Genomic DNA, 22,429 nt, shown 5'->3' on the forward strand with positions numbered 1-22,429 from the left:
AATAGTTAATGAGATGGCCCAGATCCACAAAGGTGTGTAGGCTCTTAACTTTCACTGAAATTAATGGAGGTTAGGAGCCTAAATACCTTTGTGGCTCTGAGCCAGTCTGCCCACAGTACCCAAATAATGCACCTAGACAGTTATACAGCTAAGCTACATAGGTGCATGGGGAATTCCTTCCTGATCCCTGTAGTGACGCTAGAAGCCAGTTGGATAACCTTAATCTTCATACATATGACAAATTACGTGTGCTGTTCTGATGCTGACCTGGAATACCACCTGGTCTTCTAGTGTTGGATCTTTCATCAGCAGAATCTGCCCAAAGAACCAAATAGCAGGGTGGTTTTGTTTTAAGAAATGGACAAATATGTTTTAAGAGTTTTTGAGCTGAGTGAAACTCCCGTAACTCTACTGAAATCAGTGGAGTTACTCTGGGTTTACACTGGCGTAACTGAGATAAAAAACTGGAATTTTGTGTGCTGTAATGTGGATGTTTCATCACTTTGGAATGGTATGCACTTTCTATAAGCAGTGTGTCATTTTTTTTTTATTTTTTTTAATCTCTAACTCTTTTTATATGGAAACTCGTTCTATAGGAAGAAATTGCAAAGTATGATAAAATCTGTGAAGAAGCTTATACTAGGTCTAAGGATAAGAAAATTCTACACATTAAACACTGGCTTGATTCACCTTGGCCTGGTAAGTGTTCTTCAAATACCCTAATGCCAGTGAGACTGGTTGGTGCCATTTATGCTTTCCTTTTGAACCAAAGTCCTGCCACCTTTATTGAGCCCTTCGTCAGGCACCAAATCCTTTTGAAGTGAAGGATTTGGTTCTTGGTTTGCATATGCTAGCGGAATGAAAGGATGCCAAAACAGTTTGGCAGAGGTGCAGTTGTCAGTACATCTTTAGAAATGGATGTGGCAAAAGCAACACTTTATCACTTGGAAAAGAGCTTTTTTCAGTCTACTATTAACAGAGAAGTGATTTATCTGTAATGTTACCTGCCTTTATTCCTTCAGAGGGAAAATCCACCTCTGTGGACCTCTATTTTCAGGCCTTTAGCAGGTCTGAAATGATGCATGTGCTTTGTGCTGGCTAGCTCTCTGCACATGGTTGAATTTCACTCTCAATGAGTTAAAGTAAAACAGCAAACGAAAGAGCCATATTGTGTGTGTGTGTGTGAGATCAATAATTGTTCTGTATAGGGGCCTGGAAATAATCCGTTCCCTAATTTAAAAGGTGTGGAAATGGCTGTTGAAAACATTAAGATATTTTAAGAGTGTTCCTTTTAACAGTAAAATTCTTATGTTTTTATTTTTATTACAGATAGTGTAGTGGTTCTCTTAATAATTAGAAGCCTCTATTCATCCAGAATGCCTTATAACATTTCTCCTTCCAGGGTTCTTTAATTTGAATGGAGAACCAAAGAGCATGACTTGTCCTCCAACAGGCATCCCAGAAGACATGCTGAACCACATTGGCAATGGAGCTAGCTCTGTGCCCCTCGAGGGTTTCAAAATACATGGAGGTCAGCTGGATTCTCTGCTATTTCTGAAATGTCAGACATTGCTTTCTTTGTCCTTGCTTTATTTGTTTCTGCACATCAGACACAGGGTAGTCGCTCTTCTGAGGTACATTGGTAAAGGGGAGGAAGGAGCTGGTGACCTGCCTTCACAATTCACATATGCCACCTTAGGCCTGGTCCACACTAACCCCCCACTTCGGACTAAGGTACGCAAATTCAGCTACGTTAATAACGTAGCTGAATTCGAAGTACCTTAGTCCGAACTTACCGCGGGTCCAGACGCGGCAGGCAGGCTCTCCCGTCGATGCCGCGTACTCCTCTCGCCGAGCTGGAGTACCGGCGTCGACGGCGAGCACATCCGGGATCGATTTATCGCGTCTAGACAAGACGCGATAAATCGATCCCAGAAGATCGATTGCCTGCCGCCGAACCAGGAAGTAAGTGTAGACATACCCTTACTGACAGGTGGGAAGGTGGCAGTGAACATCCTACCAAACTATTCTCCATCAAGAATTTAATATTCCTTTGTTATCATAGCACCTCTTTCCTAACCTCATTTAAAGTAAATTCCTTTTCTCTGTGGTCTTACAATGTGGAGGGAAGTGAAAACCTCTTTATAACATGCAGCTGGCTAAATCTTTCTTAGCGAAGAGGGTAAGACTGTAACTTCCCAGACTAATCAAGGCATCTGTTCTTTTCCGAATGTGCAATGCATGTATGTCTTCACTTGTGCAGATGGACATGTGCTTGTATTCTTTAATGCATAGTATGAAAAGATGTCTGTACTACAAGTACAAATCTAACTTGCTTCCTGAAATGGAAATTTTAAATCTGAGCATGTTTTTAAAATACTAAAGGCACAGTTATGATTGTGGAGACCACTCCTTATGATGCTTTCCTTGTAGGTAAATAATTTCCTCTTCCTACAAGGATGCAGCTTCGTCCAGTCAGACAATACTGCTTGTTTCAAGGAATCATTTTCTAGTACAACCACATGGCATATCATTGTACTGTGCTTAGTGTGAGGAAGGTTGGTCAAACTTTCTTTCAGCTTGTGGGCAGACATGACACATGTAGTCCAGTGACTACATTAAGTCCTGCTACTGAGAGTCCAGTGCTTTCTGAAAAAAAAAAAATCTTAACCCTTAGCATCAAGGGGCTTAATTCTGAACTAGTAACTCTAATGATTAAAAGTTAAACATATGTCTAGCTCAATGGGTAGTGGTCTGCACTAGCATACCACGGTCTGAGCATAATTTCTTTCTCCCTGGGCTGGTGGAATCTGTAGGCACTAGAGAGGTAGTATGCTCAGCCTGTGGGGAAGAATGGAACCACCTGACACAGTAACCCCCACTCACCTTGTCCATATCAGGTGAAGGAAGTTCACTTGGGTTTGAGGGCTATTCTTCAGCATAGGATCCTCTCTAGAGAATCTCATTCCCCTCTATAACCACTCTTCAAAAAAATGAAATGTCAATATACATCTGGAAATCTCTCAATGTCAGCAGGACCTTCTCTGTGTACGTTTTCCTTCAGGAATATTAAATGTAACAAGCAGTGGTAAGGGGATCCCTAATTATATTAGCATGTTTATTGAAGCAATTACTGTATTAACTTTAAAAATCTGGTGTGCATTTGTGCAAGAGGCACTGGATTGCTGTGACACTTTGATTAGTTTTAAATTAATATTACTGGAAGAATAATTTTAGGTGTGGATTTTACACCTTCTAATTAAACATAGCTTTCTATTTCTCTGTGGAGTGGCATTCCTCTAAGACTATCTGTATACTATGGGTGTGATTCCCCTGCTCAGATACCCACAGCTTTTAGTCTGGATGTAGCCTTAGGCAGTAGTGCTCAAACTGTGGTCCACAGAACTCTTTCAGGTGCTTCAAAAGGCCAACAGAATAGATGGAGAAGGAAAGGGTTTGGGGAGATGGAATGAGAGGTGCTCCATGAAGATGTCTGGGTGCTTTTTGTCCAGAGCAAAAGCCACTGCTCAGATTGCCTGGCAGTAGCTGTAGCTGTAGTAAGTGGCCAGTCTGTGGTTCTGCCTTGCACAGATTGATAGAACTTTACTGTGCAAATCTCTGACTGGGGATCCAGGTTGAGGAATGAACCTCCCCAAGTGCCCCATTATAGTGCATTAATCGTAAACCACCGGATGAGCTGTTTAAAATTTTGAAGTAATTTTTGGTGACTGAATCTTGAGTTTATTGGTTGGGAGTGTTTTATGTGATTAAAATTCCTAAGACGGCGTTATGGCAATACTTTCAATTAAACATCTTCAGTGTTTTTGTGTTCAAATGGCATTTAATTAGCATAAATAATTTGTCTAAGTCTAACTACGATTACCAATCAGGAGGGAGATTCCAATTGTACACAGTGTAGCAGTCAGTCCTCAAATACATTTGCTACAATCCTTTGCTATGTTTAACATACAGATTTCTTGTAAAATCCATATCAGTACAATTTGGGTCACTTGGTGAGAGACATCTTTTGTTTATTTGTACAGCATCAATATTGTGCTTTACAGAGAGGTCTGAAGACAAGAATCCTCTGCAAAGAGATGACCGTATAAAAAACCAGTCAGTGTACTAATTAGAGACATGGGTTGGAAAGGTGAAGGAAGTAGTTAGTTAGGTAACCTGGGCAGGGACACGGGTCAGATGAAGAGAGACTAGAGTAGAGTGGAAGTGGAATCAGAAGCTAAATGTACAGAACTTAAAAGATGAGGATGAGTGTTGGGAATCTAGTGAAGGAATGTGAAGTGGAGCTGGAAAAGGTTGGGTAAATGGAAAGTATAGATGAATGTTTTGGACAGATTCAAAGCAGGCTAAAGAGGAAAGAATCAAGGGGCTGGAGTTCAGAAGGTTGTGGTGATTGAAATGAGATGTATCAAGAGCAAGGGGTTTTGTGCTAGGAAAGGGAAGAAGCAGAGAGAAGGATTTTGGAGGTGTTGCAAAGGGAGCAAATGGCAGGATTTAGTAACAGTATCAATATGGAGGCAGAAATAGAGAACAGAGTAAAATATGACACCTAGTTTGCGAGGCTTGTATTCTCACAATTTGATTTACACTGACATAAGGAGTTTTCAGTTTAGTTCTCTGTGAAAGTCAGTGAGGGTGCACCTTGTGCTTTTTTTTATGTAAAATTTCCGTGCAATTGTAAAGAATGAAGAAATTACAAGATCTTTCCTGTGGAAAACAGCTGGTGCATAAGCCATATGCTAACTGAAAATCCATATCCATTTCAAATTAAACAAAAGTCCATATTGAGACAAGTCTAGTAGTGTAAAATACAAAAACCGAACCAACCCCAGTCTCCTAATTTCAATCTTCTACAAAATAGAACCAAATCTATTTTAAAAATTCCTTTTGTATTGCTGCACAATAATCTTCCTGGCAAACTCACCTTATTTCCATCTCACTAAACCATGGGATAAATAACTGTGTAGTTTAATATTATCAAGTGTTGGTTCTGTCAGATATTGTCTAGGAAGCTAGCTATTTCTAGCCCCCTCTTCTTGATCTGTATTTTAAGCATGGTTGTGTGTTCATGGATATACTAGGATCTGTGTGTGTGTGTTTTTTTTTTTTAACTTGTGCTGCTGCTGGTTTTGATTTGCCAAGTACAGTGGGTCAGCATCTAGCTGGGAGTAACCATTCAAACTTGACACGTTTCCCTGGCTCAGCCTCTGCATTCTGAGAGATGTGGATATAATATGCATGTGGAACATTTGTGACCTAGCCTCATTAATTCCCAACTGTTACCCCCATATAGGGCTTTCTCGGATCTTGAAAGGCCGATTGGAAATGACCAAGAACAGAGTGGTTGACTGGGCCTTGGGAGAATACATGGCTTTTGGATCTTTGCTGAAAGAAGGGATCCATGTCCGACTGAGTGGGCAGGATGTTGAAAGGGGCACTTTTAGGTGAGTACCAAGTTGGCTGCTGCCAAATACCAGTGGATGAAAAACTGCATGGAAATACAATTTGGGGTTCTCCTATGGATTATGATACTCTGGAAGGAATTATAGGCTTACAGTAAATGATTACCTATATGTTTTGTATGCTGTGTGTATCAATCAATCAGGTGTCTGTATGTTTTTTATTTATATACTTAAAGATAACTTCCATAGGATGGAAGGATATAAAATTAGCAGCAAATGAATTCTTGTTTTTATTAATATTTAATAATAGTAATTATTGTTTAACATTAATATTGCAGTAGTGCCCAGAGGACTTGTTTAGATCTGGGGCTACGTTGTGCTAGGTGCGGTTAAACTTGTATGAGGGGACAGTCCTTTCCCTGAAAAGCTTAAATCAAAGATGAGTTACATACCGAGGGGAGGGGAATGGGTACAACCCAGTGTATACAACTTTTATATACATTTGTATTTTTTCTAACTAAAGGTATGTCAGCTATCCTCACATGCCCCCACCCCCAAATTAACCATCAGTAACCGGCTAATTTCTTATAGCTGTTACAGCAGAGGTAAGTAGTAAAGTGGGGTTTGACTGTGGAGAAGGTGGTGGCTGTGGTGGTGGAGGGTGTCTGTGCATTTAGGACATTGTGGAATAAGGCATTGATAATTATGGGGAAAACTGACAGAGGAGGCTGTGCAATAAGAAACAAATGGAAAAGCAGGGAGGGGCAGAGTTACAAATAGCTTTTTGCTTGAGGACAAGTAACTTGAGCATGGCATAGTTAGAGCAGTGGGTGAGGAAAGTGATTTTTATCAGCTAAATTTTGAATGGATTGGAAAGGGCAGCTAGGGAGACTGGTTTCAGTAATTAAGATGAGAAGTAAGGAGGGTTTGCGTTTTGTGAATCTGGTTAGAAAGAATAGGATGCATCTTTGAAATGTTATGAAGAAAGATTTGGACACAGCCTGAATGGTGTAGGGTTAGAGGGCTGAGTGGAATTTAAATTGATGACAAGACATCTAGGTGGGAATTTGGAGAGCCAGGCTGAGATTTGAACAGATGATGTCCTCCATTCCTTCAAAAGATTCAAGGATGGTTCTGAGCTCTTTGGGTCTGTGATGGAATGGAGAAACTGCCCATCAGCATGGCAGGGGTTAAAGAGAGCCTTTGGGCCCAGCTAGCCCTGCACCATTATACCTGTAGCCAGTGGCAGGCCTGGAGGGGAGAGAATAAGAGAGAACCTGTCTCAGTTTGGATCTGACTGGTGAAGAGGCATGAACTAGCTGCCTCCCTAGTTGAGAGGGAGGGTCACTAGCCTACCAGCCAAGGCTGCCACCAGGGAGTAAACACTGTCTTCCCAGCCAAGGGAGACTGTGGAGGAGCCTCCAGCAACTGAGGTAGGTGGGTGATTGAAGCACAGAGACATTGTGGAGTTTGGCCTCACCAAACTTATGGCTGCCTCACCCAAAGGAGCCTGGGACCACAGCAGGGCATTGCCTAGGGTGACCAGACAGCAAGTGTGAAAAATCGGAACAGGGTTGTGGAGGGTAATAGGAGCCCATATAAGAAAAAGACCCAAAAATCGGGACTGTCCCTATAAAATTGGGACGTCTGGTCACCCCAGCATTGCCCCAGGTCCACGAGGGGGCGATACTGGAGGCAAGTCACTCCAGTGACTTGGACTATAGGGGCCACACCCCAAACTGAAGGGACAGTGGTAAGAAGTAGCCCAGGGCAGTGGATTTAGACTCCCCGCTGAGAGGTCCCTCTGTTCAGGGGTTGACTCAGATGGGACCCGGTGGAGAGGAAGGGCCTGGGTCTCCCTACCCTCCACATAAAAGACGTTGGCACCTTGCCCAGATGTCAGGTGCACCAACAATTAGGCTGCTTGGCCCTCCAAGCACCCTGTTACAGGGCCTCTGTGTCCCAACCACAAGGAGAAAATGATCACCCCAGCAGCAGACTTTTAGACAGTGATCCTATATCTAACGTTATCATCAGCATAGAGGACCTCAGAGCCACTGAGGGCGAGACAGATGTTCCATCATGAACAACCCTTTGCTGTCTTTTCTGCTCCCCCACAGTCTAGGGCTTCCCCCTGGCCGCAGGTTTGATGCCATCATTGAGAACCTGATAGAACTACTAGAGAATTTTTTGCATTCTTACACCTCTTCCACCACCTCTGGACAGCTGCCTTTTTTATGTTCAGAAAGACCTTTTTAGTTTGGGCTAGGATTACCTCAGACCGCTGGGTCCTGGAGATCATAAGCAAGAGGTATCCTATTCAGTTCCAGTTCCTTCCCACCTCTCCCTAGTTTCTGCACCTCTTTTTGCGTACCTTCTTCTGACTGTTAAAACAAGTGGACCCCTTCTACAAATCGGAGCAATGGAACCTTGGAGTTCAGGAGCAGAGATTTTTATTCCTATTTTTTTTTCTTATTCAAAAAGAGAGAGGGGATTTGCAGCCCATCCGGGACCTTTGACATCTCAAAATCTTCATTTGACATTTCAACTTCAGGATGGTGACTTTCGCCTCCGTAATCCCCTTATTGGATCTTCAGGGCTGGTTTGCTGCTCTCATCATGCAAGATGCCTATTTCCATATATCAATCCATCTGGCCCATAGCAAAAACCTCAGATTCCTGGTAGGCACATCTCGCTACCAGAACAGGTCCTACTCTTTGGTCTTTTCCACAGCATCAAGAGTATTCAGCAGTCCTGGCAGCTCATCTAAAGAGACAAAGGATCCAAGTCTACCATTAAGTCAAGAGAGAGAAATCCACTCAGACTCAGAGCGTAGCTCATAGGAGTGGTGTTAAATTCCAGGACAACAAGGCCTACTTCTCACAGCAGAGATTTCATACCATAGTAGGTCTCATCAACCAGCTCCAAGCCCACCCAAGAACATCAGTGAAACATGGCTCATATTTCTGTGACCTCATGCACTTGTTACACAGCATGCCAGACTTCACCTATGCTCTATGCAAGAGTCGTTGAAATCTGTATCTACCTAAGAAACACCACATGCATGTGGTGGTCATGGTCCCCCAAGAAATCCTTTCCTCATTTAAACTGGTGGAAGGATCTCCTCAGATGCACAATACTGTATTCTTCTAAGCACTTCTACCTGCCAAGACTCTGGTGACAGATGTTTCCATGCAGGGGTGGGGGCAGTTTACCTATATCAGCTTCAAATTCAGGCTTGTGGTCCTCTCAGGAAATTCTCCTTCATACAAATGTTTTAAAGCTCAGAGCCAGCTACCTGGCATGCAAAGCATTCCTGCCGCCTCCTTCAGGGATCCACAATACAAATGCAGACAGACAATACTGTAGCTCTGCACTATGTCATTAGACAAGATGGAGCAATATTATCCCCATGCTTCAAGCGGTCTCTCTCCCAGGCCTGCTGGGAGCTGGTGTGGGGCTCCTAATTACTGCATATTTTCAGTGCCACTCCTCTCGCCCTACCAGCCAACCAAACAGGCAGGAAGCAGCTGAGCCAGATGGATGGTGGCATGTAGTGATACCCCCCACTCCCCGTCCCCACCACAAGCAGTCGAATTAGCTCAATACTATGATTTCCACCCACCCCCAACAACGGGGAGGCAGAATCATGGTTTACACAGGGCCTTAGACATGAATGAATACAGAATTTGATCGCTTGACAAAATATAAGTGGTGCCACTGTCCCGATCTGACTCTCAATGGAGTAAAATCTTAATGATGTATTTAATTGAATTCTTTGATGCAAAGCCCATTTCTGGTAGTGGATAAACTAGCAGCTGCCCTATGCTTGATTGTGATTGCCTACAGTAGCTCACGATGAACCAATTTGGCCTGTTAGCCTGTTTTCTTCTGGTATGCAGCTCCACATGTTTCTGCTTAACTTCATTTAGTATCAAACCTTTGAGGCTTTCTTCTCCCCCTTGATCTTTTACTGCCATTTTAACGGAATCATTGGGACAAGCATTTTTTAAAAAGAGATACTTTCAATGGATTTATCTTCCTAGCTTCAGTGTTAAGATCTGTTTTCGTAAGGTGCTCAGCACATCCAGGGAGATGCTCAGCTCCCCCAGCTCTCCTTAAATTCAGGTAGGAGTTAAGGATGCTCAGTTCTTTGTAGAATCAGGGCATTAGTCAGCTCTCTTAAAGTGATTGATTAATATAGTGGCATTCTTCCATAGACCTGCAACAAGGCAACATCCTGATTCTATAATATAGGTTGTGGGAGAATTTTCTTTTTAGAACAAACAGCCTGATTTCAATGTATGTGTAAGGAAGTAAATAACTTAGTGGCTGCATCGCCATATAGGGTATGTCTAAACTGCAGCTGTTGGGTATGATTTCTAGTGCGGGTACACAGACTCAGGTAGTACCCTAAAATTAGCAGTTTTGACATTGTGGCACAGGTAGCAGCTTGGACAAGCCACCTGACTCCAAGCTCACTTGACCCCCTGGGTCCAAGCTTGGATGCCAGCCTGAGCTGCAATGTCCATGCTATTTTTAGTGCGTTAGCTTGAGCAGAGCTAGTGCAAGTCTGTGTACCCACACTGGAAATCACACCTGACAGCTGCAGTGTAGACCTACCTATAGGGAACACACAAAACCACATGCCATTTAAGAGAAGTCATTCAAACTAGCTTAGTTAGCAAGAGGCTCCTACGCTATCCGATTATAGCTCTGGAATTTATTAATCAGCCTTTTGGAAAATCAGAAAAAATTAGGGCTGTTGCACAGTTAAAAGTAGTCGCGCGTTAAAAAAAATACCATTTATTTAAATATTTTTGGATGTTTTCTACATTTTCAAATACATTGATTTCAGTTACAACACAGAATACAAAGTGTACAGTGCTCACTTTATATTTATTTTTATTACAAATATTTGCACTGTAAAAATGATAAAAGAAATAGTATTTTTAAATTCACCTCATACAAGTACTGTAGTGCAATCTCTATCGTGAAAGTGCAACTTACAATTGTAGATTTATTTTTTTGTTACATAACTGCACTCCATAACAAAACAATGTAAAACTTTAGACCCTACAAGTCCAACTCAGTCCTACTTCTTGTCAGCCAATCGCTCAAACAATTTTTTTTACATTTGCAGGAGATAATGCTGCCCGCTTCTTGTTTACAATATCACCTGAAAGTGAGAACAGCGTCACAAGATATTTACGTTCCAGATGCGCTAAAGATTCCTATTTCCCTTCATGCTTCAACCACCATTCCAGAGGATGTGTGTCCATGCTGATGATGGATTCTGCTCGATAACGATCCAAAGCAGTGCAGACCGAAGCATGTTCATTTTCATCATCTGAGTCAGATGCCACCAACAGAAGGCTGATTTTCTTTTTTGGTGGTTCAGGTGCTGTAGTTTCTACATCAGAGTGTTGCTCTTTTAAGACTTCTGAAAGCATGCTCCACACCTCGTCCCTCTCAGATTTTGGACGGCACTTCAGATTCTTAAACCTTGGGTCGAGTGCTGTAGCTATCTTTAGAAATCTGATATTTGAACCGTCTTTGTGTTTTGTCAAATCTGCAGTGAAAGTATTCTTAAATCAAACAACATATGCTGGGTCGTCATCTGAGACAACCATAACACAAAATACATGGCAGAATGTGGGCAAAACCATGGAGCAGGAGACATATAATTCTCCTCCAAGGAGTTCGGTCACAAATTTAATTAATGCATTTTTTTTTTTTAACAAGCATCATCAGCATTGAAGCATGTTCTCTGGAATGGTGGTCGAAGCATGGAGAGGCGCATAAATGTTTAGCTGATCTGTGATGCCATGCAAATGCCTGTTCTCACTTTCAGGTGACGTAAATACGAAGCAGACAGCACTATCACCCGTAAATGTAAACAAACTTGTTTCTCTTAGTGATTGGCTGAACAAGAAGTAGGACTGAATGGACTTGTAGGCTCTAAAGTTTTGCTTTGTTTTGGAGTGCTGTTATGTAACAAAAAATAAATAAATCTACATTTGTAAGTTGCACTTTCATGATAGAGATTGCACTATAGTAGCTCTATGAGGTGAATTGAAAAATACTATTTTTTTTGTCACTTTTATAGTACAAATATTTGTAATCAAATATAAATAAAATGAGCACTGTGCACTTTGAATTCTGTGTTGTAATTGAAATCAATATATTTGAAAATGTAGAAAAACATCTAAAATATTTAATAAATTTTCAATTGGTATTCTATTGTTTAACAGTGCGATTTAAAACTGCAATTAATCATGATTAATATTTTTAATTGCAATTTTTTTTTAGTTAATCGTGTAAGTTAACTGCGATTAATTGACAGTCCTAGTAAAAATGAAATAACATAAATGCTTGTGGAGTTGAACACTGAAGTCTTCCATGATCATAACTGTTTGATTTATGGTAGCCTGCTCATGTTTGCCTGCAGCAGTGTAAAGGGTCTGCCAAGTGCTTTTGCTAGAGTGGAATGACTGTAAATCTTAATTGCAATTGGTTAGGAACAACTGGACAATATATGGAATGAAATTAGAAATTACTCCCAAAAATCAGGCTCGGTCCTAATATATCAAATGATGGTATTTAAAAAGAAGTGGGGGGGAAAAAATCGCTGTAGAAATTTTTAAGGCTTAACATGTAATATTCAGTCTGATTTCAGCAGGGGAATGTGGCAGAAACATTTGCTCAGCATGGGGGCACAACTAAGAGACTGTGTAGCTTTAAATAAATCTTGTCTGCTGTTCACTGATTATGTGACCTGATGTGTTATAATAAATGTGTGTCACTCCCATAATCCTTAACAGGAGTTGCTCAAAATTCCCATGCATTGATATTAGAACAAGTCCTTCTACAAGAGACTGAGGAATGAACATTATATCCAGACATGCCAAACCCGCGAAAAAAAAACGCAGAAATTGGGCTTGTTTTTGGCTTAATTGGTTTGTGAGTTGCTTGTTGGCTAGTTCTTGTTGCTTCTTTTTTTGGATCGGCTCCCGGCAAGGGGGGAGGGCAAGCAGAGACAAGGCGGGGAAGAGAGTCAGGGTGCACAGCAGGCCCACCACAGTCCCTGACTGCACGCCGGGGCGATCTAGTAACATAGAGTGTTGAGATTCTTGGGGACTGGCTTGTTTTGGCCTTGTTTTGAAATGGGATTAGCTTGATTTTTGTCTTATTGTGAAAGTTGAGGTGCTTATTTACCATGTGAAAGTTGGCAACTGTGATTATATCCACTGTACCCTTGCTTCAACCTATGATTACTGTAAAAATCAAATGAAGTAAAATTTGAGAGATAAGCAATTAGTATTTTAGAAGTGATAGAAGTACTGTACTGTCATAATGAGAACATCAGGGCAGTTATTCATTATTGTTTTTGCTATCTTGTAGCTTCCTAAGGTGTTAGCAGTAGTGTAGTCAGCAGTACTTTCCAGGACTGTTTGGTTCACACCAGGACTCAGCCATATCTTTGTGGGGACACTGAGCAACAGAGGGTAGTCAGGGATCTGGAGCAAGATACAGGAGGCTGTCCCGTATCCAGCAGCCTCCACTCAGGATCCCCATTATGTTAATTTTAAGAGTCTTGTTTCTTCTCTCAGGGGACACGACCCCATTAGCTCTCACTAGTAAACACAAAGATCAGCTAAAAGTGTAGAATTTATAATGAGCCTTTTACTTCCCACCTCAGCACTCCATATTGTTTATAATTAGCAGTAGAAAAGGAGCTAGATACTGCTGCAGGTAAAAGTACAGTCCCTTTCTCTTCCAGCACCTAGGAATGAGGGAGGACAGGGGGTGGAGGGAGGGAACCTGAATCTGCATCAGCATGAAGAGTTGCAGAGAGACTGCCAAGGGTCAGTGCAACATCAAGATGTGATTTTTGTGTGTCTGTATCATTCTGATGAAGTGGCTCTCCAGCTATGCTTACTCTAGTCAACATCTACTTGGGAACTTAATTGTCTTCCCAAAAAGCATGCCACATTTTAGTTTGTTTCCCCTTGTGGGTTTGAGGGATAGGGGAAGGGGGGTAGTATCAAGAAGGCATTCCTGCCTCAGAGCTACCCTTTATTTCCTGTTTTTAGTGTTGCTCTTCAATAATCCCGCCTGTCCGTGATCTTATGCTATTAATTAATTTCTATATAGATTTGAGAGCTGTTTTGCTAAGATGCATTAGAACAGAGGGGACTACAGAAAGAGTCTGTCTCTAATTTGTTCAGGATCAGCAGCTACACAGCACATAATAGCTATTATCAGTGTAATAGCCCTCCTTACCTTAGTGGTTGTAAAGCTGAACATATTGGTGTGATTCACTCAGTTAGTCTTGCTCAGGGAGTTAATGGATTACAGTAATTACTTCAGTCATCTCTGTTTTGATAATGTTCCTTGGTGCACCATTCTAATGCTGATTAATGAAGTTCTGTAAAAGGTGGGAATGGCAGTGTAAAGTGAAGAAGAGGATGCAACTGTTCTAAGTCTTGGTCCTTAAAAATACTCAATAGGTGAGATTTTGCTGTAAAAAGACAAACCACAGTCATTTTAGGAAGAGGACTAATAGAATTTCACAGCTCGTTGTAATTTGTGAAATGGCTACCTTTTGTGCAATGGTTTCCATCTTTCATGTTGTGTGGAGTGCAGAAATACGTCAATCTAACTTCCGTACCTATTACCTAGCAACAAAACTACGGTATTCTGTCTGATAGAGAAGGCATAATGCTATTTTAATAACTGAGTAGTAACTGTAAAAGACCTTCTAAATTTTTATTATTTTTACAAATATTTTTAGTAAAAACTGCCGTGATTCTGATGCATTTTCACGACTCTTTAATCCCTCCAGTGTCGAAAAACCAACCGTGAATAGCCAATGAAGAAATGTTCATTTTCATGTGAATACTCTATCCTTATGTACGGTGGTACTTCTGTGATTCAGACAGGAGCTACAATGGTGTATAGAAGGGGTAGTTCCATTGAAGTCACAATTGCCAGGAAATAGTTTCTAAGATTTAAGGTAAATTAATCCTTGGGAACATGTGAAAAACGATAGCCAAATAATCATTTGTGTCTACATCTATTTGTAGCCATCGCCACCATGTACTCCATGATCAAGAAGTCGACAAGAGGACATGTGTTCCCATGAATCACCTCTGGGAACAGCAAGCCCCCTACACTGTGTGCAATAGCTCCCTTTCGGAGTATGGAGTTTTAGGTAAGTCTCAGAAAATGCCTGGGAAGTTTTCTTATGCAGTAAGATGTCTCAAATGAGATTTGGGAATTGATGACTGCTAATTAGGAGGAATTTTGTTTAAATTGTAAATTAAAGCTGGTTGAACCTGCACATATTGAAAGGTTCTATTCCGCTAAGATTTCAGACATTCAGATTCTTATCTGAGTCTCTTAGCTCTTCCCTTAGATTTCTGGTGCTTCCTGCGGCTGGTCAGGCTGGAAATGCAACAAAAACAGCTTTTTGTTATATCTTAGCGCTTCTGTTCTAGTAGGAATGTGCAGGGCAAGGACATGAAAATGAAATAGTATGACTGCTAATCAGTTTTTTCTTTTTATTGAACTACCTGAAAAATATTGTTTGTCAAATTTACTCTAGTAATTTTATTTATCGTTTGTCCTTCCTTGATTAAGGTGGGGTTATAAAAATTATTATTACAACTAGTAGCTGAGAGCTCTTGCTATTGCACTGGTGTGGCAGTGGGTGTAGTAATCCTCCATCTGTGCTTTCTCTCTCTCACAACCAATGCAATCGTTGCATGCAAATTAGCTGCAGAATAAGGGTGGTGATTGGTTGAGTTACCTCTGATATCACTGGGGTCTAGGTCTCTTGGTGTGGCATAGACACATTCCTTGCTGTGGCTGTACACCTCATGGGTGTAATTGGTAAAGTCAGAATGTCTGAGAATTTATAAACTGGATGGTAACAGACTCTGAAATCCAATGATTTATTGAACTGGGTGATATTCCAAACAAAAAGAGCTCTCAGCTATGCTTGTAGCTATTTCCATCACCAACAGACGTTCTAGGCTTCAGAGAGACAGATAGTGACAATCCTGGATTCTTATTATATAGACCAGTGGTAGGCAAACTACGGCCCGAGGGCCACATCCGGCCCTTCAGACATTTTAATCCAGCCCTCGATCTCCCACCGGGGAGCGGGGTCAGGGGCTTGCCCTGCTCCGCGCAGCTACTGGAAGCAGCAGCATTTCCCCCCTCCAGCTCCTACACGTAGGGGCAGCCAGGGGACTTCGCACGCTGCCTCCGCCCCAAGTGTGGCCCCCGCAGCTCCCATTGGCCGGGAACCACAGCCAATGGAAGCTGCAGGGGCGGTGCCTGCAGACGGGGCAGCGCTCAAAGCTGTCTGGCCGTGCCTCCGCGTAGGAGCTGGAGGGGGGACATGCCGCTGCTTCTGGGAGCTGCTTGAGGTAAGCGCCGTCCAGATCCTACACCCCTGACCCTCTCCTGTGCCCCAATCCTGTGCCCCACGCCGATCATCCTCCCGCCCTCCAAACCCCTCGGTCCCATCCCGGAGCATTCTCCTGTACCCCCCGCCCCACCCCAGAGCCCACACCCCTAGCCGGAGCCCTCACCCGCTCCCGCACCCCAACACCCAATTTTGTGAGCATTCATGGCCCACCATACAGTTTCTATACCCAGATGTGGCCCTTGGGGCAAAAAGTTTGCCCACCCCTGATATAGACCCTAATCCAAATTCTGCCCTTCTATAATGGACCATTGTGATGTTGCACGCTATATGATTTTATGAAAATATGCTAATATAATTGGAATATGCTTCATGCAAAAGATCTCTTGTAAGGTATCATTACAAAGCTGAGTGTGATCATCCTATTTGTATAAATGTACCCACTCTTGTATCTGAAAGTAGAAATATGAAATATAACTCTGAGGGCCTATTGTAATTATGCAAAGTGTGGGCCATTAATGGTGGTTTGGAATCTTGATGACTGCCATTAACCAGGACAATTGACTGCAGATGGCTGTTTCACCTGTAAGTCTTCCTGTATACCTGTGTGTGCTGGCAAGTGGGTAATGAAGTCTTACAGTGACGTGATCATGTCACCTGAACTGGAATCCATCTTTAACCTGGTGTCTTTCCATTGAGAAGGAGGGGGTGGGAACTCAGAGAGGGACAAAGGAGTCCCACCTTATGCAAAAGATATATAAATGGGTAGAACAGAACAAAGTGGGGAGCCATCATGAGGGATCCCCAGCTACCACCTGAGCTGGAACAAGGGCTGTACCAGGGGAAAGGACTGTGCCCAGACTAGGAAGGTGTCCAGTTTGTGAAAGAAATGTATTGAAACATCTTTCAGGGTGAGATATTATCTGTACTCAATTGTATTACTGTATTAGGCTTAGATTTGCATGTTTTATTTTATTTTGCTTGGTAACTCACTTTGTTCTGGCTGTTACTACTTGGAACCACTTAAATCCTACTTTCTGTATTTAATAAAATCACTTTTTACTTATTTATTAACCCAGAGTATGTGTTAATACCTGGGGGGGGGAGGCAAACAGCTGTGCATATCTCTCTATTAGTGTTATAGAGGGCGAACAATTTGAGTTTACCCTGTATAAGCTTTATACAGGATAAAACGGATTTATTTGGGTTTAGACCCCATTGGGAGTTGGGCATCTAAGTGTTAAAGACAGGAACACTTCTGTAAGCTGCTTTCAGTTAAGTCTTCAGCTTTGGGGCAAGTAATTCAGACTCTGGGTCTGTGTTGGAGCAGAGGGGCGTGTCTGGCTCAGCAAGACAGGGTCCTGGGGTCCCGAGCTGGCAGGGAAAGCAAGGGCAGAAGTAGTCTTGACACATCAGGTAGCAGCTCCCAAGGGGGGTTCTGCGATCCAACCCATCACAGCATGATTGGGTCCATTGTGTCTTTTTAAAAAAATGACACTAAATATGTAAAATGGACTGGAAACGTGTTTTTGTTTTTGCTTTTTTAAATGTTGAGACCATGATGACCATGCCTACAATATCATGCATGCAGGTCTGCTCAAACTATAGCAGCATTACACACATGCTATAAAAATGCTTCCTCCCCCCTTCCTCTCCACCAGTGTTCCTGTCAGCTGCTTAAAACCTAATTGTGCATGGTGTGAGGGGAGGGAAAAAAGGGGGTGCAAATTCAGAAATCCTACCAGAGAATAGTTGACACTGATCACTAAAGGAGCATAGAGCTGAAACACACCAGGCATTTATCTTATACAATTTTCTGTTAAATACTAATGGTAATGGTGAAGGCCTATTTAAAATCTATTTTAGAAGGATGTTGGGTAACATATGCAGAAATTCATCAGCAAAGATTATGGGGAAAAGAATTGTGAAGCAGTCAGAGTCCAAACTGAAATTAAAATGGTTCAGAATGTTCCATCTTCTCATATATTGGCACTTTGAAAATACACCATCTCTACATCATAGAGCTGTGGGGTTCTTTTGAGGTTATACAGTTGCTAAAGAGGGATTTTAGCTATATAATGTGGCTTTGCAAATTTATTAACAACTTGATGAGAGGCGGTGCTATGAGTAAAATCAAGGATGCCTGGGAATATAGATATGAAAACCTGTTCCAACCTTACGTGTATTGAGTGCTAGTCCAAATTTACTACATAAATTGAGATCACAAATCTTTGTTAGAAATTGCATTAATCGTAGTGAATCAAATTATACTTTGGCACTGGCCAGACATTTCACCTTCAGCTGGGGGTGAATGGATTACCTCACTCAGCCAAGCTGTAGGTGGCAAGAGGATGATATGTGAAGCACAAAATAAAACTGATACATTTAATAATATATCAAGAAGTTTTATTGACTCTGTGGATAAATAATGAAGAACTATTACATATCTATTTCACAACTCAAATGAAAGCAAAAGAGAAAAAATGAAGCGTTAATAGATAACAGTGGCTTATAATAGATTAGTATCTGTTATGTGGATATTTGGCTGTATAAACATCTTGAGGATTGTATTTTAATGTGTGTATGTCATTTAGGTCTACAGTGTTAAAATTCAGATAGAGCAAGGCAGTGTGGTTAGAGCACAGGCCTAGGAGCTGGAGGTTCCTAGGCTCTTCTATATTCTTCCCCTGACTTGGTGTGTGAGCAGTGATGGAACACTTCAGTGTTCTGTGCCTCAGTTTGTCCCTCTGTAAAATGGGTATATTGATACTTACTTGAGGTGGACAAGAAGGCAGAATTTCATATGGGATAAGATTTTTTTGCAATCCCCTTCTATATTTTTGCTCTATTTTTTTTTTTTTTTTAATCCTGTGCATTTTTAAATGGGTGCACTAATTCAAATTCTGCAACTAGGTAAGTGGTGGTTTGTTGTTGTTGTGAATTTATTTAAAACAACAAATACTTAGCCAAATGTCTGCTTTTGAAAAAAGTGAACACTGAAGCAATTTTTTTTTTAAATTATCATGGCTTCTTCTCTCATCTAGGTTGAGACACTCCGTCAGATCAGGGTACAGCCTTGTATAATGTGGCCTGTCAAATCTGATGTTTCCAGGGTGTGAAAGCATCAAGGAAACAATAATGGGAATCTTTTTATACATTTTAGAAGGGCAGTAAAAAAAATTGTTTTGCAATTCCTCTTAAATGTGTGGAAGAACGGTACTACATGAGCACAAATTAATATTACTAATATTGATATTTTAAAATAACATAATTTTAAAAATCCATAGCTATGGATTCTCCAACAATGAAGGAAACAAAATGGACAGAGCAATTTACAGTAGATGAGTGTGACAAACCAGATTTTTTAATTAGAATTTTTTTCATTAGAAATACCATCTTGTATGTGAATGGGTTAAAATTTTAATATAATTAAGTCCTCTCCCTCTTTCTTTAGCTGTAATTACTTTAATTAATTTTGTTAACGTTTACCATATATCATGGCGCTTGGAAATGTTTACCTTTGCAAATTTGTATTTATAGAGAGAAATTAGTTTTCAGATGAGAGAGCTCCAAATGGATGTTTACCTCTTTTATTAACTACTTTGATCAAACATAACTTATTTATCATTCTAATCCATTTTGCCAGTAACATTTTTAAGGAAAGGTTTTTTTTTTTTTTTTTTTGAATGGATAGTTTATTAATGTAATGTCATAGCTTATAAGTGGTCAGAAAGCTTTGTGCACAAGGAATAGATTCTTCCTCAGGAGAGAAATCAACACCTTGTTCCAGTTCATATCTACATGGTTGTATAGGAACTGTTCAGTGTTATCTTATCTGTTTTAAAGGTTAATATTCAAACAAAACTATTTTGTACAAGAGGGTAACAAAATCACTCCTGTAAAAACAAATTAAAAAAAAAAACCATTAATAACCAAAGACATTATATGGGACAGAAACCCAACAACAACAGTTGCACAGACACAGGATTAATTATTCTAGTCCATATACAATACCTAGACTTATTTACTCTCTTCACAAGTTGCAGTAGGGCTGCAGGTATTAAAACAGATATATTGTATCTTGCTTATCATCATGGTATTTGCGCCCCTAAATCAAGGCCTTGTCTACGTGGGATAGTTGCCTCAATTTAACTTAAATCTCTGTGTTAAACTGATACAAATCCTTATGTGGAAACTCTTATTTTGGTTTAACTTACGCAGGATGCTGTTTGGGTGTCAGTTGTTTCTGCAGTATTTGTTTGATTATTAGAGAGTGGTGGAAAAGAGGGCTTTCTATGCAGAGTAGTTAGTGACTTCTCCTTTCTGGGCTGTCCTCTTTTGAATAAAAAGGGGCGGGGGGGAAATGCAGACTTTCCCAATCTGAGGATTTGCTGCTTCAAGAGAGAAAGATGGGAAAGAGGAGCAGAGTTTATTTTGTTCTGGGGTGACCATATTTCCCAAAGGGAAAATGGGACACTGTGTGGGGATAGCCTGAGGCCCCTCCCTCTCCCCAAGCGGGGGACTGACCCAAGTCACTCACCCGAGTCCCGTCCCCCCGTGAGAGTGAGAGTTGCTGCTCGCTGAGCCCTGCCTGCCCCCGCCCGCCCCACGCAAGGTTGGCATCACCACTCATCCCCCCCCATCCCACCCACACCCATGTTCCTCCATACCCAACTTTTTTGACCAGTTGGCAAGAGCAAATGGGACAAATGCCCACTTTTGCCAAAAAGGTCAGGACGGACAGGACAGGACAGGGCTTAAAAAAGAGACTGTCCCAACCAAAATGGGATGTGTGGTCACCCTATTTTGTTCTCCTGTTACCGCTACTGCACGCACAACCACTGTTCAACAAGAAGCTTTGGAGTGGTTGTCCTGGAAGTCTCTAATATTGCGGTGTGGCTATGAAGGAAAAAGGAGTTAAGATTGTGGATTTAATTTGTCTGTGTAAACATGCAAGAACTCAGAATAGTTTTGGGAATTCCCTAAGTTTCTGTGGATTAGAGCTCATTAAGTAAGAATGGATTGAATAGCCCTGCATGACAATACCACAAATTGTTTCCCTGGCAGGTGAAGAAGCAGAGAGCTGGCACCTGTTCAGAGCTGTGAGCTCTTCACCAAGTTATTGCTTTCTCTGTTAGGAGCACCTGGGGTATAATAACGCCACTAAAATGATATTCTGACAAGACTGATTTGCCTCAGTGATAAAACCAGAACAGGCTAGTTACTTTGCATTGTAAAGAACTATTTGTTTTCAGATGCAAGTTGAGAGGGATGTGTACATTTAAGGGTTGTATTCGAAATCTGTTTTAGATTTTATTTGTTACAGTACAGCCTAGTGGATAGGGCATTTGACTGGGATTTGGCAGGTGTGGGTTCAGTTCCTGGCTCTCACTAGTCTGTTGCTTGAGCTTAAGCAAATAACTTCCCGCCCTGTGCCTCGTGTCCCCATCTGTAAAATTGAGATAATACTAACCTTTTTAAAGTATGTTGAGATCTAAAGATGAAAAGCACATATAAGAGCTAGGCATTACCATTCTGTTAACCTGGGTGTATTGTTTTCGTTGCAGCTGGATTATTGCAATTCAATTAAAGTCTCATAAAGACTTTTATGTATTTTAGCTGCAGGTTATTCAGTTTCAGCAATCGGGAAGTCTGGAAGCATAATTGAGTTGCTCTGAGAAGGTATTAAGCAAGGGTTGCCAACTTTCTAATCACAGAAAACCAAACACCCCTGCCCACCCCTTCCCTGAGGCCCCGCCCCTTCTCTGAGGCCCCGCCGTGCCCGCTCCATCCCCCCTCCCTCCGTCACTCACTCTCCCCCATCCTCACTCACTTTCACCGGGCTGGGGTGGGGGGTGAAGGCTCCGGCTGGGGGTGCAGTCTCTGGGGTGAAGCTGGGGATGAAGGGTTTGGGGTGCAGGAGAGGGCTCTGGACTGGGACAGGGGGTTGGGGAGTGGGGGGTGAGGGCTCCAGCTGTGGGTGTGGGCTCTGGGGTGGGGCTGGGGATGAGAGGTTTGGGGTGCAGGAGGTGGCTGCGGGCTGGGGCAGGAGGTTGGGGTGAGGGCTCTGGCTAGGGGTTTGGGCTCTGAGGTGGAACTGGGGATGAGGGATTTGGGGTGCAGGAGGGAACTCTGGGCTGAGGCAGGGGGTTGGGGTGCGGAGTCCTGGCAGCACTTACCGTGGCTCCCAGGAAGTGACCACCAGGTCCCTGCAGCCCCTAGGTGCATCAGTGAGGCTCCGCATGCTGTGGCTGCCCTCGCGCCAGCAGGAAGCTTGCCTTAGCCCTGGGCCCTTGCTGTGCCACCGACCAGACTTTTAACAGCCCCTTTTCAACTGGGCGTTCTGATCGAAACAGGACACCTGGCAACCCTATATTGAGCAGAAGGCCAGAATATAGTTTCACCAGTTTATCTGGACATCTTAATAGAGGAAGAGAGCAGAAATAATTTACAGGCCCCTTATACACACTCAGCCTACTAATACATATTCATTTGTTACTTTAAATGTGCTTTTTTTGTATACTCCTATCTGTCTTCATTCTCTTGAACCTCCAACAGGCCTCTTATTGAT

The 22,429-nt window shown here is 42.0% G+C and overlaps 1 protein-coding gene across 1 annotated transcript in view; it reads left to right on the forward strand.

Annotated features, from left to right (window-relative positions):
* OGDHL (oxoglutarate dehydrogenase like) overlaps positions 1-22,429 on the forward strand; it is an 88,826-nt gene that overhangs the window by 45,899 nt on the left and 20,498 nt on the right. The window contains exons 12-15 of the mRNA XM_029912004.1: positions 597-699; positions 1,403-1,531; positions 5,312-5,462; positions 14,510-14,637. Coding sequence (XP_029767864.1) covers positions 597-699; positions 1,403-1,531; positions 5,312-5,462; positions 14,510-14,637 — 511 coding nt within the window. The remainder of the gene's footprint in view (positions 1-596; positions 700-1,402; positions 1,532-5,311; positions 5,463-14,509; positions 14,638-22,429) is intronic.

This window comes from Terrapene carolina, unplaced genomic scaffold (genome assembly GCF_002925995.2).
Source record: "Terrapene carolina triunguis isolate 2854851 unplaced genomic scaffold, T_m_triunguis-2.0 Scaffold146, whole genome shotgun sequence".
Taxonomy (NCBI): domain Eukaryota; kingdom Metazoa; phylum Chordata; order Testudines; family Emydidae; genus Terrapene; species Terrapene triunguis.